Source organism: Gekko japonicus, unplaced genomic scaffold, assembly GCF_001447785.1.
Source record: "Gekko japonicus isolate JY-2015 unplaced genomic scaffold, Gekko_japonicus_V1.1 scaffold1763, whole genome shotgun sequence".
NCBI classification, from domain to species: Eukaryota; Metazoa; Chordata; class Lepidosauria; order Squamata; family Gekkonidae; genus Gekko; species Gekko japonicus.
This window is the reverse complement of record NW_015167588.1, coordinates 60,409-78,827: the sequence shown is the minus strand read 5'-3', so window position 1 is coordinate 78,827 and position 18,419 is coordinate 60,409. Positions and strand designations below refer to the sequence as shown.

The following is an 18,419-nucleotide window of genomic DNA, read 5'->3' as shown; positions in this document are numbered from 1 at the left end:
TTCCTTCCTTCCTTCCTTCCTTCCTTCCTTCCTTCCTTCCTTCCTTCCTTCCTTCCTTCCTCCTTTCCTCCTTTCCTCCTTTCCTGTGGTTTTTTTTTTTAATGTAGGCTCGCTCACAATTTTAATCCTAGTAGGGTTTTTTGGCTCACAAGACTTCGCAGCTTAGAGGAAACATTGGTTCTTATCCATAGACCTGGTGGAACATCTCTGCCTTACAGGCCCTGCAAAACTGGACTAGGTCTCACAGGGCACGGGTGAAATTTGGCAGAGAGTTCTACCATTTCGGAGCCAGGGCCAAAAAGCCCTGGCTCTGGTTGAGAACAGTCAGATATTTTTTGGACCAGGGATCACCAGTAGATTTTTCTCCACTTAGTGCAATACTCTTTTTTGGGGGGGGGGTACACCAGGAGAGGCGGTCCCAAAGGTACGTTGGTCCCAGACCGTTTAGGGCCTTAAAGGTTAATATTCAAAACCTTGAACCTGATCTGGTATTCAACCTGGAGCCAGTGCAGCTGGCTATTGTAAAGCAGCTGTCCCGAAGGCACCCACTAGTCTGCGAAGTGCCCCAAGGCGCGGTGCTTTCCTTGATGTTATTTAACATCTATACACGCCCCCTTGCCCAGATTGCCCAGAGACATGGGCAGGGCTGTCACCAATATGCGGACGACACCCAGCTCTATCTGCTGTTGGGCGGCCAGTCTGACTCCAGACCAGATGATCTAGATCTAGACCTGGTGTTGAAAGCTGTGGCTGGTTGGCTCAGACTGAGTCGACTGAAATTGAATCTGACGAAGACAGAGGTTCTGTGCCTGAGTCGGAGTGGCCCGTGGGTAGGGATCCCACTCCCAACCTTCGAGGGGGCACCATTGGTGCCAGTTGCCGGAAGTTAGGAGCTTGGGTGTGCTCCCAGATCCCTCCTTAATAATGGAGGCCCAGGTAGTAGCCACTGCAAAGTCAGCCTTTTATCATCTTCGGCGGATTAGGCAGCTGGTTCCCTTCCTCAAATGCAATGACCTGGCAACAGTGATCCATGCAATGGTCACCTTGAAACTAGATTACTGTCATGCTCTCTACATGATTCGGAAGCTGCAGCTGGTGCAGGACACAGTGGCCAGGTTGTTGTTGGGCCTCCCTATGTGGGAGCACATCCAACCTGCGCTAAAAGCATTGCACTGGCTGCCTATAGCATACCGAATCCTGTTCAAGGTGCTTGTTCTTACCTTTAAAGCACTATATGGTCTGGGACCTGCATACCTAAGGGACTGCCTTTCCCCACATGTTCCCCAGAGAGCTCTACGAGTAGGGTCCCAAAACTATCAGGCCCTGCCAGGCCCTAGAGAAGCCAGGCTGGCTGTGACGAGGGCCAGGGCCTTTTCAGTGGTGGCTCTGCACAGGTGGAATGAGCTCCCAGAAGACATCAGGGCCCTGCGAGACCTTTTACAGTTCCGCAGGGCTTGCAAGATGGAGTTCTTCCATGAGGCCTTCGACTAGGGAGCTACATCACACAACCAAGGCCCTGGCCCCAATATTATCTATATCAACATCAACAGTCAATATGACCCAGACCACGATAGGAACTGATTGCCTGCTTGCTGGATGCTATTCATGTCTGCCGCTGTATATGAACTGTTTTTAGCACTAGCACTTTGTAATGTTTTGTATTTATATTGTCATGATTTTACTTAGTTCTGTTTTAGCTGTCTAGTGCTTGTGTAAGCTGCCCTGAGCCTGCTATGGTGGGAAGGGTGAGGTAGAAATCTAATTAAATAAATAAATAAATAGTTTGGATATGTGCTGTAAATGGGGTTCCGGTTGAGAACACAGGCTGCCATGTTCTGGACCAGGTCAGTCTCAAGGGTAACCCTGTGTAGAGTGAGTTATAGTAGTCTAACCTAGAGGTGACCTTTGCATGGATTACTGTGACTAGGTCAGGGCGAGACAAGAAGGGTCCCAGTTGCCTGACCTGGTGCAGCTGAAGAAATGTCAGTCTGACGTTTGTAATCTGGGCATCCATCAATAAGGAGGCATCCAGCGACACACCCTGGCTCTTAATGGTGGGTGCCAATGTTAGTGGCACACCATCCAGAGCTGGGAGTTGTTGCCCCAACCCTGAATCCCCCAGCCACAGAACCTCCGTCTTAGATGGATTCAATCTCAACCAGCTAACAGGATCTAACAGGAAAGAGGGCCAGAGAGAGAGATTTCAGCTGAGCCCCCTTGTAGGTTACTTGAGGTACTGTATTTCATTTCTCATCTTACCTGCAATGGTTTAAGAATTTTATTCAGAATTCTTCTCTAGCAGTGACTGAAGCCCTTGTTGGTCTCTGATGTGCTAATGGACTCAAATTTATTTTTATGGCACACAACAAAGAAATCTGATGCAAAATGATAAATAAGATCCAGCCAGCACTTTTGCTCAATTCTGGCCAATTCCCTTCCTTATTATAGGCCCTATTCCACATGGCTTGTATCCAAAATCCCAAACACAGCCTTTGTGGTGGCCCTTCCTCTTCTTTTGACAGATTGCATCCCAAGAGTGCTTGTCACTGGTTCCTCATCCTCTTGGAGAGGAGTGGCAAGTGGAGTGCCTCAGGGATCTGTCCTGGCCCCTATGTTGTTCAACACTTTTATAAGTGATTTGGATGAAGGAATAGAGGGGATGCTTATTAAATTTGCACATTATACTAAATTGGGAGGGGTAGCAAATTTGGTAGAAGAAGAGTCACGATACAGGATGATCTTGACAGGCTGGAAACTGGGCTAAAACAAATAAAATGAATTTCAACAGGGATAAATGTAAAGTTCTGCATTTTAGGTAGGAAAATCAAATGCATAATTATAGGATGGGGGAGACTTGTCTTGACAGTAGTATGTGCGAAAAGGGTCTAGGGGTCTTAGTAGACCATACACTGAACATGAGTCAGCAGTGTGATGCGGTTGCCGGCTTCCGGTCGGGTTAAGATGGAGGACTGACGCACTTTCGCGATTGTGCGAAGTGAGCGACGGCCGCTTTTGACAGCTTGGGCAGTTTTTAGCCCAACGCAATAGGCTTCCGGTCGGGCTAAGATGGAGGACTGACACACTTTCGCGATTGTGCGAAGTGAGCGACGGCCGCTTTTGACAGCTTGGGCAGTTTTTAGCCCAACGCATCGCTCCCCAGTGAGGGGGGGGGACAAGCAGGCAGCAGCGCCTAAGAGGGAGTGTGAGGTTGGCGTGATCCGGCTCCCGAAGGAGCCGTTTCATGCTTTGATCTCCTCCCCCGAAGAAGGCAAGTGCCAAGCAACTCTGCAGCGGCCGTTCGAGCCGGATTACCGGTTTAAGCTCTCTACCAGCCGACCTCTTGAAGATGGGCAACAACAGTAAGTGAAAAGAAGCAATGCGAAACCCGATTTGATCGTGCTAGATAACAATAAACGTGCCGCTTACCTGAACTGTGATAAGATAAAAATTGAAACAAGCGGTTGAGCGGGAAATGACCAAACATTCCCAGAAATCCGATTCCGGCAAAGAAAATAGTTGATTGAAGGCTTTAAAACAGTAAAAAAGAACATTGTTTAACATTCCTGCGGTGGGAATTGAGATATGTGCGCAGCCGAAAACCGAAACTGACGAACTGTATCGCGGGAGGAGCAGGCCGGTGTAACGAAAAAAATACTCCGAGGTGCTGGAACAGGAAGAGGAAGCCCTGAAAGAAGGGCTGAAGCCAACAGGAAGCCAACAGGAAGAGACTCGGAGCTACAAGAGAGCAGAACCGGAAGTGAGTGTATACGAACAGACGGGACCTGGAATACGGTAACCTGACCTACTCTATACCCGAATACCATAGAGAAGTTGCGCCCGACATTTTGAGGAGGACCTGACTTTAAATTTGACTTTAAACTTCTTTTAGAGGGTTTTTAAAAGCGAAAATAGAAGGGAATGGCTGATTGAAGGCTACCCTTTAGAAGAGACTGTTTGTTTGTGAATTTGCGCACCGCAGGAAAAGCACCAAAACGGAGACCAGAAGAGGACCGAAAAGAGCTGACTCTGATCCTGACGTTAAGCCAAAAGTGAGACCAAGAACTAATTCAACACCAACTAGGCTGACACCAACCCCCAAGATGTCAAAAGAGAGGGAGAAGGATAAGAAAGAGATGTATGCTGCCATGGAGGCAATGGAGAAAAGGATGCTGGAAGCAATACAAGCTATGGGAGAACAAAGTGAAAAAAGGATGGGGGAACAGATTGAAAAGCAACTGGAGGCACAAATGGCAAAGCAGACTCAGATTCATCTGAAACAACTTGAAGAGGTTCAGGAGAAGAACATAGCGGCAATTAAAGATTTGGTCACTACTGAGATAACTTCAATCAAGCAAGAAATAGAAGGAGTCAAAAAGGAGATTCAGGCTAATGCAACCAAAACTACGGAAGTGGAAGAGAAGATGCAACAAGTGGAAGAAAAACAGGATTCTTTGACTCAGCAATTTAGAAGATCAGAAACAATGATGGAGTTCAGAAGGATGCAAACCCATCTGAGATTCAGGGGCATTAAAGAGAAGGAAAATGAAGATATAAGAGATGAAATGATGAAGGCAATAACATCATATTTGGAAGAAGATGAAGGGACAATGGACTCTGATTTTGATTTGATATACAGAGTGAACTCCAGAATTGCAGAAAAGAAAAATTTACCAAGAGATGTTATTGTACAATTTGTAACAAGAACAACTACAGAAGATATTTTTAAGAAACAATTCACCGTCCCTTTTGAAATGGAAGGAAACAAGATTATGGTGATGAGAGAACTCCCCCGAGCAGTACTGCAAGACAGAAAAAGGTATAAGCCTTTGGTGGATAAACTGAGGACTTTGAATATTAGGTACAGATGGGAAATTCCACAAGGCTTATCCTTTACTTACAAAGGTGGGAGAGTCCAGATCAGGTCGGTGACGGATTTTTATAAATTTAAGGCGGACAATTCTGACGTCTTTGGAGAACTTTAAATTAAGAATCTACAATGGATTACAAATTGTTGTCATGGAACGTGAATGGATTAAATTCACCTAACAAGAGGAAAAGAATCAATTATTGGATACAAAAACAAAATTGTAACTTGATATGCTTGCAAGAAACTCATATTAGAAAACTGGATGCCAAATATTTAAAAAATGTTAAATTGGGATTAGAATTTTATTCCTCGGCCTTAAATAAGAAAAAAGGTGTGGTGATATATGTGAAAAAGGATTTACAACCTAAAGAAATTTTCAAAGATTTGGAAGGAAGATATGTGGGTGTGGAAGTGATGATTCAACAGAAAAAGACACTGGTGGTCAATATATACGCACCCAATGGAGCAAAAGAAAAGTTCTTTAAGGACTTAACTGAACACCTACAAGGACAAACTTATGATCAAGTTATTTTGGCCGGAGACTTTAATGGAACTATAGATCGGCTGGATAGACAATCACAAAAAGGCAACGAAATTAGTGGAAAATTGCCAAAGAACTTTTTTGAACTAGTCAAACAGGAAAAACTAGAAGATGTGTGGAGGAAATGGAACCCAACGCAGAAAGATTTTACTTTTTATTCCAATAGACATTGCTCTTTTTCCAGAATTGATATGATTTGGATGTCAGAAGAATTGTCAATGAAAACACAAAAAATAGAAATCCTGCCTAGATGTAACTCGGATCACAACCCTGTTTTGTGGACCTCTACTGAAAGGAATAAATCCTTTCTTTGGAGAATAAATGAAGATTTGTTGGATAAAAAAGGTGTTATGGAAATGTTAAAAGAAGAAACAAAACAATATTTCCAACAAAATCTGAATAAAGAGACTTCAATACAGGTAGTGTGGGACGCTTACAAAGCTGTGATGAGAGGGATTCTCATCTCACAAAATGTGAAGCAAAAGAAGGAAAAACTTCAAAGGCAAGTGGAAGTATTGGAACAAATAGCCCAAAAAGAAAAAGAACTGAAGAAGAAACCGGGGAAAAAGAAGATTATTAGAGAACTACAGTTGCTGAAAGAACAGCTGAATGATTTTTTGAACCAAGAGCTTTATTGGAATTTAAAGAAGTTACAACAGAAATCTTTTGAAGGGGCGAATAAACCGGGGAAATATCTAGCTTGGCAACTCAAAGCAAGAAAAGAAAGAAGAATGATAACCAAAATTATAGAAGAAGGAAAAGAATTCGTTGACCCTAATGGTATAAAGAGAAGTTTCTTCAAGTATTATGCTAAATTGTTTCAAGCAAATAGAATTGATCTTGAGAAGATTGAAAGATATTTAGAAGAGATTCCACTATCCAAAATAAGCAAAGAGTTTAAAGATTTACTAAATGGGCCAATCCAAACAGAGGAAGTGAGGAAGGCAATTGAAGAAGCGAAGTTGGGGAAGGCGCCAGGGCCGGACGGATTTACCGCGAAGTTTTATAAAAAAATGAAAGAGGAACTTGTCCCGGCCCTGGAAGCTTTATCCAACGACATACGGATGTGCAAGAAAGTGCCAGACTCATGGAAAGAGGCAATCATTTCATTGATACCAAAGGAAGGCCAAGAACTAACGAATGTAAAGAACTACAGGCCAATTTCTCTCCTAAATAATGACTATAAGATCTTTGCAAAAATTATTGCAGAAAGAGTGAAAAACTACTTACAAACAGTGATTTCAGAAGATCAAGCGGGCTTTCTGCCAAAAAGACAAATTCGAGATAATGTAAGAATAGTAATGGACGCAGTGGAATACTATGAAAAGCACCCTGAAAAAGAGGTAACTTTTTTGTTTGTGGATGCGGAAAAAGCATTTGACAATCTTAATTGGAAGTTTATGTTACAGATGATGGAAAAAATTGATACGGGACAACAGTTCAGAAATTGTATTGAAGCTATCTATTCGGAACAAAGAGCTACACTGAATGTAAATAAAGAATTGACCGATAGCTTCAAGGTACAGAAAGGTACTCGGCAGGGTTGTCCCTTGTCACCGCTATTGTTCATTTGGGTGTTGGAGGTACTTTTACAAAAAATACAACAAGATCAAGAGATTAAGGGTTTGACACATAAAGGTTTTAAATATAAATACCGTGCTTTTGCAGATGACGTAATGTTTATTGTGGAAAACCCGACGGAAGAGTTACCGTTACTATTTCAAAAAATAAAAGATTTTGGAGAATTGGCAGGATTTTATGTAAACAAGAATAAAACGAAGCTTATTTGCAAAAATATGACGAAACAAAAACAAGTGGAACTACAAAATTTGGTACAATGTGAAGTGGTAAAGAAGACGAAATACTTAGGCATTGAGTTAACTGCAAAGAATATAGACTTATATAAGAACAATTATGAAAAACTATGGGCTAAGTTAACCCAAGACTTTAAGAAATGGGACAAAATGAATTTGTCACTGATGGGAAGAATTTCAGTTATAAAAATGAATGTCCTACCACGTTTGATGTTCCTGTTCCAAACAATACCAATACTTAGTAAGACAGATTTGCTGCAAAGGTGGCAACAAGAACTATCAAAGTTTGTTTGGGCAGGCAAGAAACCGAGAATTAAGATGAAAATACTTTGTGATGCCAAGGACAGAGGTGGACTACAGCTACCAAATCTCAGATTATATTATGAAGCGGTTTGTATGACCTGGTTGAAGCAATGGGTGAAATTAGAAAATGATAAGCTATTGGGGTTAGAAGGTCATGATTGTAGATTTGGTTGGCATGCATATTTATGGTATGACAAAACAAAAATGGATAGCTTTTTTAAGCATCATGTGGTAAGAAAAGCATTATTTGTGGTATGGATGAGATATAAAAAATATTTTGGTGATGTAAGGCCACTTTGGATTGTACCAGTGGAAGTGTTAACATCTTACTCAAGACGTAGAGACAAAGATTGGTTGCTGTATAAAGACATAATAAAAAAAGAGGGAACAGAATGGGTAATGAAAAAGCAGAATGAAATTGAATATGAATATGAATGGTTGAAATACATGCAGATCTCTGACCTTTTTAGGTCAGACAAAAGAAATTATGGTTTTAGAGAGGAAAAAAATGAAATGGAAAAGGTATGGGAGTGTGGAGGGGGAAAAGATATCTCTAAAATGTATAAAGTGTTGTTAAAATGGTATACAGAAGATGAGACTGTGAAAGAGCAAATGTTAAAATGGGCAATAAATATGAACAAGGAAATTGACATAGAAACCTGGGAATATTTGTGGAAAAATGCTATTAAGATATCACCCTGTACCAATGTTAGAGAGAATTGTTATAAAATGATGTATAGGTGGTATATGACCCCAAAGAAAATTGCAAATATGAACCAGAATATGTCAAATAAATGTTGGAAATGTAAAAAACATGAGGGCTCATTTTACCATATGTGGTGGACTTGTGAAAAAGCTACACTCTTTTGGACAAAAGTCCACAAAGAAATGCAAAAAATACTTAAGTGCTCTTTCAAGAAAGCGCCTGAAATTCTGCTTTTGGGACTAAAAATGGAAGAAGTTAACTCGACTAAAAGGACTTTATTCTGGTACCTTATTACAACAGCGAGGATGATTTATGCACAATTTTGGAAGACTGAGAAAGTACCAGAAATCGAAGACTGGATACAAAAAGTTCTGTTCATGGCAGAAATGGATAAAATTACAAAGAAGTTGAATAATCAAGAAGACAACGTGTTTTTTCAAGAATGGAATGACTTTAAAATATATCTGGAAAAGAACTGGGATGTAAAACAAAACTTAATATGTTTAGATCAATATTAAGTCAAATGATGTTATCTTGAGGTTGGATGATAACAAATGATGTGTTAATGATATAATGAAATTTGTAAGAAGGGGGAGAAGCATTGCGGGAAGCCACTGGAGGGAGGGGAGGAAGGGAATGAGGTAAACAATGGACTGAATGATTTAATCTTATATGTTATGTTCCTAAGAAAATAAAAATTTGTTTACCAGCAGTGTGATGCGGTTGCTAAAAAGGCAAATGCAGTTTTGGGCTGTATCAACAGAAGTATAGTGTCCAGATCACGTGAAGTGATGGTATCGCTTCACTCTGCTCTGGTTAGACCTCACCTAGAGTATTGTGTTCAGTTTTGAGCACCACAATTTAAGAGGGATATAGACAAGCTGGAATGTGTCCAGAAGGGGGCAATGAAGATGTTGAGGGGTCTGGAGACCGAGTCCTATGAGGAAAGGTTGAAGGAGCTGGGTATGTTTAGTCTGGAGAGGAATCGACTGAGAGGTGATATGATAACCATCTTCAAGTACTTGAAGGGCTGTCATATAGAGGATGGTGCGGAGTTGTTTTCTGTTGCCCCAGAAGATCAGGCCAGAACCAACGGGTTGACATTAAATCAGAAAACTTTTCAGCTAAACATAAGGAAGAACTTCCTGACAGAGTGGTTCCTCAGTGGAACAAGCTTCCTTGGGAGGTGGTGGGCTCTCCTTCTTTGGAGGTTTTCAGACAGAGGCTAGATGGCCATCTGAAAGCAATACGGATTCTGTGAATTTAGGCAGATCACGAGAGGGAGGGCAGGAAGGGTTGCATCAGTGCTTAGTTCTTGTGGCCCTTTCTTACACACCGAGGGAAATGCTGATGGCAACTTTGGGGTCAGGAAGCAATTTTTATCCAGGCCAGTTTCCTGGAGATCCTGGAGGTGTTCTGTCATCTTCTGGATGTGGAACAGTGGTCACTGGGGGGGTGTGTGTGGGGGGGGGTACTTGTGAATTTCCTGCATTGTGCAGGGGGTTGGACTAGATGACCCGTTGGTCCCTTCTAACTCTGTGAATCTATGATTCTATGATTTTTCACCAGTGGAAAAAGTGGTTGGATCCACCTTTTGTGCTTCCCCTGAGAATTGTTGAGAGACACTACAATAAAATCACTGCTGAAAATACTAGGTGCCACAATAATTTTTTTAGGTACCATGGCAACCTGGCCCTTGGACTATGTCAAGCTCTGGTTTAAACATTATTTATTTATTTATTTATTTATTTATTTATTTATTGGATTTATATCCCGCCCTCACCACATAGCAGGCTCAGGGTGGGTTCCATCAAACATAACGAGCAATGTACAAAGAATTAAAAACAGTTAAAACCCCATTAAAAATACAACAATATTCATAGAATCATGGAGTTGGATCTCCAGGGTCATCTAGTCCAACCCCCATTCCTCTGGTACAAGTCATAGTTCAATCCTCACAGATGCAATCACTTTCAAGTTTCGGTCCTTACATGGTAAAGCAGATCTGACCCACTGAGGGGAAGTCCAGTAAAGAGGGGGGGAAGCCCACTGCCCTAACTAAAAGCCTGGCAGAAGAGCTCCATCTTGCAGGCCCTGCAGAATTGTAAAAGGTCCCTCAGGGCCCTGATCTCATATGGGAGCTCATTCTACCAGGCAGGGGCCAGGGCTGAAAAGGCCCTGTCCCTAGTCGAGGCAAGACAGACATCTCTGGGACCGGGGACCACCAGAAGATGTTGGTTGGCAGATCATAAAGCCCTTCAGGGCTCATAGAGGGAGAGGCGGTCTTGCAGATATGCAGGTCCCTGGCCGTATAGAGCTTTAAAGGTAAGCACCAACACTTTGGAACAGATCTGGTACTCAATAGGCAGCCAGTGCAGTTCACGCAGCACCAGGTGGATCAATGTCCGCACAGACGACGAAGGCAACACCTCTGCAGCTTCCAGAGCAGAGTCAAGGGCAGCCCCATGTAGAGAGAGTTAAAATAATCTAATCTGGAAGTGACCATTGCATGGCTCACTGTAGCCAGATCCCGGGGGGTGAGATATGGGGCCAGCTGTCTCAGATGGAAAAAGGCAGACCTGGCAGACAAACTTCCTTACTGGCCTGCATACAATGATTTTTCTTAAGAAAAAGTTGATGTGCTATGGTGACAGTCTTGTGCATGCATGATGAACAGTGTAACCAAATGCACAGGTAACTCTGCCAGTTTCCTAAACCTTGGAAAAAAAGGTTTATAGTATGGCAAACAAATCCCTATTGTTTTATAGTTTAAATTTTCTATATTTTCTATCCCAAGGGGAGAAGAAAAACACAGTTTTGTCCTGTAGGAGTAAAAGCAGTTTATGGGTGGCATTTTTCATAAATTAACAGAAGAGCAAATAAAGAACACATTCCCCCCACCCCACCTCCTTTTCCCCTTGGAAAAGCATCCCCACAACTACATTTGGAAGAGAAAGAAAAATCTTTTGATGTGGTCTGGAACTAGCTACAACATGTTAACTCATGTATATGTTTGCTGTGGTTCTTAAATAATCTTTAATTTTTGCATTGTAGTGGTTTAACATTAACGTATGAAGAAATAGATAGAGGACCAGACTATGTTATAAAAGGTGTTCTTGCTAAAGGTCTAGTGAACAACTACCAGGGCAAGGTAGGCTGAATGACTTCTAATATTGTAGTACTGTTTTTCTATAAACAGTGAATAATTGTGTAATTTGTAGTTTTGTCTTTATCTCTGGTTATCTGTTTTTATAACAGGTCAGTTGTCTCCTAGTATTTTTTGGAGTCAGAATCATTAGTATATCTAATCTGATTGTTAGGGTTTCTGGTGATGCTGAAAGACAGTACTGTAGCAGGCTTTAAAGATTTTAACATGAAAGGTAGAACAACAATATTGAAATATACTGGGTTCGAGACACATGTAGTGATTAGCTCATAGTTTATTAGTGAATCAGCTCAAACTAAGGACAACTCTAGCGGGGCCGGAGCCCTGCTTATAAGCCTGTAAAACAGCATACCCATAACACACCCACTTGCATCAATAGACTATTTACACAGTCATCGCATCTTAATAGGTGGCTGCCAGGATCCTGATGGTCTATTGTTTTCTTCCTCAAGCTCACCCTTTCTCTGGCAGCCCCGTGTTGCAGGGAAACTGTATCAGTACATAACAAATGTTTTAAAGTAGGTTTTATACAGAGGTAGAAAGTTTCGTGTATAACCCCATGGAGAATTAGTCCAGTCTAAGCTCGTTGAAAGTAATGGTCTTGGACTGGAGCAGCTTTGCATAGGACTGCACATTTAAGTGAAGGTGAAGGCAATGAGAGTATATGTATAAAATTAAAACTGAATTAAGTGAAGGTGAAGGCAATAGGCGTATATGTATAAAACTAAAATTGAATTAGACGTCACACATGAAGCTGCTTTATACTGAATCAGACCATTAGTCCATCAAGGGACGGAGAAATCTGAGGTTTGCTATTTTATTCTGGTTTTAACTGGAAATGTTTTTAACTCTTATTGTAATATGCCTTGAACTCCAAAGAAAGGTGGGATATCAGTATTTAAATAAATAAATAATTGTCTACTCAGATGGATAGCAGCTGTCCAAGGTCTCAGGTAGAGACCTTCACATCACCTACGGCCTGGTCCTTTTAATGGGAGATGCCAGAGATTGAACCTGTGACCTTCTGCATGCAAAGCAGAGGGTCTTCCACTGAGTCACAGCCCCTCCACTAAGTACTTCCCAGGGGAACTCTTCAGTTATTGTTTTCAAGAGTAACTGTGTAAATCAAGAAAAGGAAATGTAATGAACATTAATATTTAAACTGATCTTTTTCAATAGAACTTTAACTTGAAAGTTACTCTTCCTGGTTTGAGGGAAGAAACACAGGTTTTGAGAATTAAACTTCACCCAGGTAAGTGAAGTATTTGGAAATCTTTGCATGTGTTTGCTGAAAGATATTCAGCAATTTTATATGAGAGCATTTTTTAAAAAATAAAGTCTGAAATTAGACCTATCTAATTTTATATTAAAATGCTTAAGAAAATTTAGTTTTGGTAGCTATTATACTTGTTGAATTGAGTTAATTTACTGTGGCCCATTCTCTAAAATAGTAGTTCACCACATTCTGTCCAAATCAACTAAGATTGAAAAAGGAGTTAGACAAAGCTGTCTGCTTTGCTATTCACATAAGTAATTGAACAGTTTGCTTTGATGGTGAAACAGTCAGAAGAGATTCAGGGTGTGAAAATGAAGAGATATCATCATAAAACCAATTTATATGCAGATAATGCTGTATTTCTAATTGACCCACTAGAATCTGAAAAATTATTAAAACAAATATTTGATGAGTGTGGGTTATAAATTTAACAGGTTATAAATTTAACAGATTAGACAGAAACTCTTTTTTTAAGGTTAATAATGAAAACTTGAGGGCAGGCACACTATGCAGCCAAATCACTGCAGGAAGAAATTAAATACGCAGGAGTTAATATCTCTACAGATAAAGATCTCTTCAAATATAATTTACTCAATTAATTTCTGAAATTAAGGCAAACATAGATATCTGGTCAAAACTGAATATCTCATTTCTGAATTAACATTATAAAAATATTTATACTTCTGAAGAGATATTTACGCTTACTAATTTTAATACAAGACAAGAAACTGCAAGAACTGTAAAAACCTTTAAACAGTTTTATTTGAGGTAATAAGAAACCGATAATAAGACTGACTACTCCACAGTATTGATGGCATAGGGGAGGTTTTAGTTATTCTAGTATTCCCATTTATTACCATGCAACTTGACTCTTGGTTAATTAAATAGATATCACTGGAAGAGGACTGTTCTTTAATCTATATTGAGCAAATGTATGTTAAAGTTCCATTAGATGTCTGGATTTGGCTCAAAAGAACAAATGAATTTTACAGTTATTGATGCACTATTGCATCCCTAGTCACAATTTGGCCAGAAAATAGCAACCTCTATCTCTCTATTATCCCCAATTATTAGAAATAAAAAGTTATATCTGACCATGATCCTAATGACTTTAAACACTGGGAAGGATGTGCCTGACACCACACACTATTTAAAAAAGAAAGCCTTTAAATAATATTGATGTTTGGAGACAAATGGTGAATCAGATGCATAATTAATCCTGGTTTACATGACATGTTTTAATTTAGTTAACTATTTACAATGTGCTTGTCTCACAGAATTATGATTTAAAATATGGTACTGATAGCAAGTTTAACTTGTTGAATTTTCTGTTGGGTTTACTCTTTTTTTGTAAAGAATTGTTAAAAAGATATAAAGGTATAAAAAAAATTAAACTTCTCCCAAATAAATAAAATCTTTGAAAATCTTTGAAAATGTTTGCTGAAATTAAGACGACCCCTTTACAGACAAAATAGAATGTAATGTGATATTACACATATCTTTGCATTTCTTTGATGCAGATCTAGCTCAAAACATTATTCATAGTAATTGTTTATTATTTTGGATTTTTACTTGAACATTTAATTTTTCTGGCTGAACAGATATCTCGTCTGTTTGCTCTGTCTTCAAGTACATAGTGCCATCAAGAACAGTTCAGTGTTTCAGCGCCATTATTGTTGTATCAGTTTAGTTGCTTGGAAATGAATTATGTAGATGAAATGGTCATGAAACATCTTTGTCTTGTTAAGATTATAGCAATTTAAAATATTGGTATGTATCCAACCATCAGTAGACTTCACGGAGTGGGTGTTTTTTTTTTTACTTTGCCCTCTTGTGGCAACCCCCTGAAATTTTGCTTGGCGGGGGGGGGGGTGTCAGCAAATGCCACTCTGTTTAGGGGATTGTGTGGCTGGATACAAGCCACTTAGTTGTGTCCATTGACATTTTAAAGGTTTGCTGATAAATTGCATTTTAAAATTCCATAAGTGGACAGTAAACTTTTGTTTGTAAACTCAACAGGCCCTCCTCGACGGCTAAACGTCAGACCAGATTCCAACATCTTTAAAATTGAAAATGGAACACCAGTCTCTTTTCAGATTGAAGTGCTGGATGAAGTAGGAAACATAACAGCACAACCAAAACTTATTGTTCATTGCAAGGTACATCAATTGCATAAATGTCTGCGGTTTTTAAAAAATACAACATGAGCCTCATTGGTATGTAACCTCCTGTTACTGAAATTAATAGTATAGGAAGTTCTTACACATCTTGCGATTTCCAGTAAAAAGTAAGTTGTGACCTTTTACCTAAGAGGCTTTTTTGAACTCTGAACTCCAGCTACAGAAACATTTCCAAAACCACCACTATCGCTATATCACAGCTAGCAGAAAAGTAGGGAGAAATGCATTAGGGACAATTCAGGCAACTTTTAAATCTCATAGATTTTACTGAGAAAGGTAAATACATGCTTCACTTTGATTCCTTAAAATCCATGTAGAAAGTATTTTAATTTTGTCTGGAACATGTCTATTGTATACCAAACGTCTGAATTCCCATACCATACCGTTAAGTATTTCATTATTTCTTAAAAGCCCAGTTATTACTGTCTCCATTAGAGGAGGTTGTATGATATTAAGGGTTATTCCTTCCATTTGCAAATTAAAAGCTATGCAAAACAGGCAGACTCTTCTTTTGTTCCAGGGGAAGCCATGCCCCCCCCCATGCACACACAAGGGCCTAATGCAAGTAGTAGATCACCAAGAAACAATAGAACGTGTGCGATTAAACTTTTTCTAAGCATAAATAATGATTATCAGTTAGATTATGCTGTATAAAACATTTGGCAGCCCACCAGACTACCAAATTCCATCTTGGGAGCAGTACTTAACACATGAAGCTGCTTCCTACTGAGTTATATCACTGAATTATCAAAGCCAGTATTGTCTACTCTGACTGGCAGTGGCTGTGCAGTATCCCAGGTCTAAGTCTTTCACATCATCTGCTACTTAGGGACTGAACTTGAGACCTTCTGCATCCAAGGGAAATGCTCTGTCATTGAGCGTGCCCCTTAATTACAGTCCCAGTAGGGTTACCCAGGCAGATCAGGATACTCTCTCCCACTGAAAAGGAGCCCTCATGGTATTGGATCATGGTATCGGTTTCATTATTTCATGCATTCTGTGGCAGACGCATAAACTCTAGACTGTAAGCATTTGGGTATGGCCATTTATTTTGCTATTTTTATTGCTAGTATATTGCCTAATTGTTTATATTATAGAAATACTATTATATTATGTGTTGTTTTGTTTTATAAATTTTTAATTGATAATGAACTACTATATTCAGGAATTATTCCTTGCAAATTAAAAGTAGCAATGTTATGTGTTTAGAGCACATTTTTGCTACTAAGTAATTTTAAGCTAAAATTAATTTTTCTTTTTGATAGGCTATTTGCTTTTTCATTTTCTGTGGTTGGCACTGTACTCCAAAGCAACATATTTTATGCACACCCCAAAAAACATAAGCTGTATAAAGCTGCTGCTTATGTGAATGGAGCCTGGGGTTTTTGTTCTGAGGAGTTAATAACAGGCCATTTATATGAAAGATGCTACTGTCTTCTCTGTAAACAAAAGTTTCATGTCCTTTTATAACACTTTTTATTTTGTCTTTGAGTCCTTGTAACCTGTGTTCTTGATGCATAAGCTGTGACTTGATATTGCTACCATCATAAGCAGGCATGATATTAATTGCTGGATCACATGATTATATTAGTTTTCAGGTGCTCCAGACCTTCCTATATATTCTGTGGATTGCAGCAGTGGTGGGTTGAATATCTTAACTGGACCATTTCTGCATGTAAAAAATATAAAGAAAGACCAGACACTTAAAGCAAAGATCGAAATACCTGTAAGTAAGACCATTTTTTTCAAACATGTTTTAAAAATTACAGAACAAGTTCACCTCCATAGTCTGCAGAAGCAAAATTCTATATATTTGATACCAATCCCACCATTTGTGAACTTTCCACATACATGTGGAATGGAATCATGCAGAATTTTCGCTGTTTTACAAGTACCATCAGTTTTCCAATAAAAAAACACTACTTGAATAAATTCCTTATTCTGACATCATATTAGATGTTTGAATGTTGAGTGTAGGTTTCTTTTTTAAGCAAAATTTAATTTATCTCATCACAGTGTAATATAAAAGTTATTACAAATAAGCTAAATAAACTGAGAAAAGAGGGGGGAAATTCAACACAGGACCTAACAAGGCTTTATCCAACCAACTGGCATCTCCAATTGGATCCATCTCAAATAATTTCTTCAATTTGAATCTTGTAGAGAAATAATTTATAAAACAATTGACTAATTGGGTCTCAATACATTGAAAGAATTCATAAATTATAAAAAAACGCCAAAAAGCAGTTTGGACACAAAAAATAATACAAAACCAGAACAGTTATTAGAGATACAATTATATACAGATTTCAGCAATAAAATACTAATTTCTCATCTTTGAAAACAAGAGACCAAAGCTCTCAGAATTACTAGTGTTAGGTTGTTTCAAACCCGGGAAATTTTACTAAGGATCAGGTGAAACTGAGTTCATATTCTAAGGTCCAGTGGAAGAGATCTTCTGAATAAGACTGTCGTTCTCACTTCAGAGGATGCCATGGTTTCATACTTATACAATCAAATATAAAGAACAATTAAATAAGTAAATATTTATTAAAAAATCTTGGCACAATTATCTTGGCAGGAGATTTTGCTTGGTTTGGCCAGGGCTCAGTTGCAGCAGTATTTCTGTTGTTTGAGTCTTAGCATCTTTAGGAATTGGTGTTTTATGTCCTGGCACCACAGTTCTCTATCTGCTGTTTTATTGCAATCAAGGTATTTAAGTAAAATAGCTGAGCTTGATTTTGAAGAGCTGGAATCAGATAACTAGGATACTTCTGTTGAAGGGTGAGAGCAGGCAGCCAACTAATGACTTCACAAGTATGCAGAAAAATATGGCTTCATATTAGAGAGGGGTTAACTGGCCAGATTCTCTCCCTGCCTCTCAGTGTTCCATGCAGGCCCCAGTTTGTGTCAGTGTATCTTTCAGTTACTAGACATCCTATTATTACTGTTTATTAACTTTCCCCTTGTTTATCATTAGAGTTGCAAAGATGTGCCACCAGTGGAAAAGACTATTAAATTGCTTCCCAGCAGTCGTGTTGCAAAACTACAGGTTTTTAGTATGGAAGGGGAAAAAGCTACTCAGATCAAACACCAGGACGAAATTAGCTGGGTTGCAGGTGACGTGATGCAAAATCTTATGTTCCAAATGTATGATGAGATTGAAAAAGAGATAATAATAACACCAGCTTTGGCTGAAAAAATTAAGGTAGGTATTTTTCAGGAATTTTAGACTGAACATAATATGGGATAAAAGGTTACTTTGCAGAAATGGTGAAAGAATGCTGGACACAATGGGAGATTGTGGAAAGTGTGTTTTTTGGTGCACTGAGCTGCGGTAGCTCAAGTGGTTAAGATGCTGAACTGCAGGCTGTGGAAGGTCAGTAGTCCAGCAGTTCGACACCCGGGTTGCTACATGACGGAGTGAGCTCCCGTCTCTAGTTCCAGCTCCTGCCAACCTAGCAGTTCGAAAGCAAGAAATTGCAAGTAGATAAATAGGGACCACTTTGGTGGGAAGGTAACAGCGTTCCGTGCGCCTTGGTGTTTAGTCATGCCGGCCACATGAC

The 18,419-nt window shown here is 39.4% G+C and overlaps 1 protein-coding gene across 1 annotated transcript in view; it reads left to right on the top strand.

Moving 5' to 3' along the window:
* The window catches only part of SMCHD1 (structural maintenance of chromosomes flexible hinge domain containing 1), a 123,344-nt gene that overhangs the window by 59,143 nt on the left and 45,782 nt on the right, over window positions 1–18,419 (top strand). The window contains exons 21-25 of the mRNA XM_015413929.1: window positions 11,286–11,382; window positions 12,577–12,649; window positions 14,693–14,832; window positions 16,445–16,579; window positions 17,834–18,061. Of these exons, the coding sequence (XP_015269415.1) occupies window positions 11,286–11,382; window positions 12,577–12,649; window positions 14,693–14,832; window positions 16,445–16,579; window positions 17,834–18,061 (673 nt within the window). The remainder of the gene's footprint in view (window positions 1–11,285; window positions 11,383–12,576; window positions 12,650–14,692; window positions 14,833–16,444; window positions 16,580–17,833; window positions 18,062–18,419) is intronic.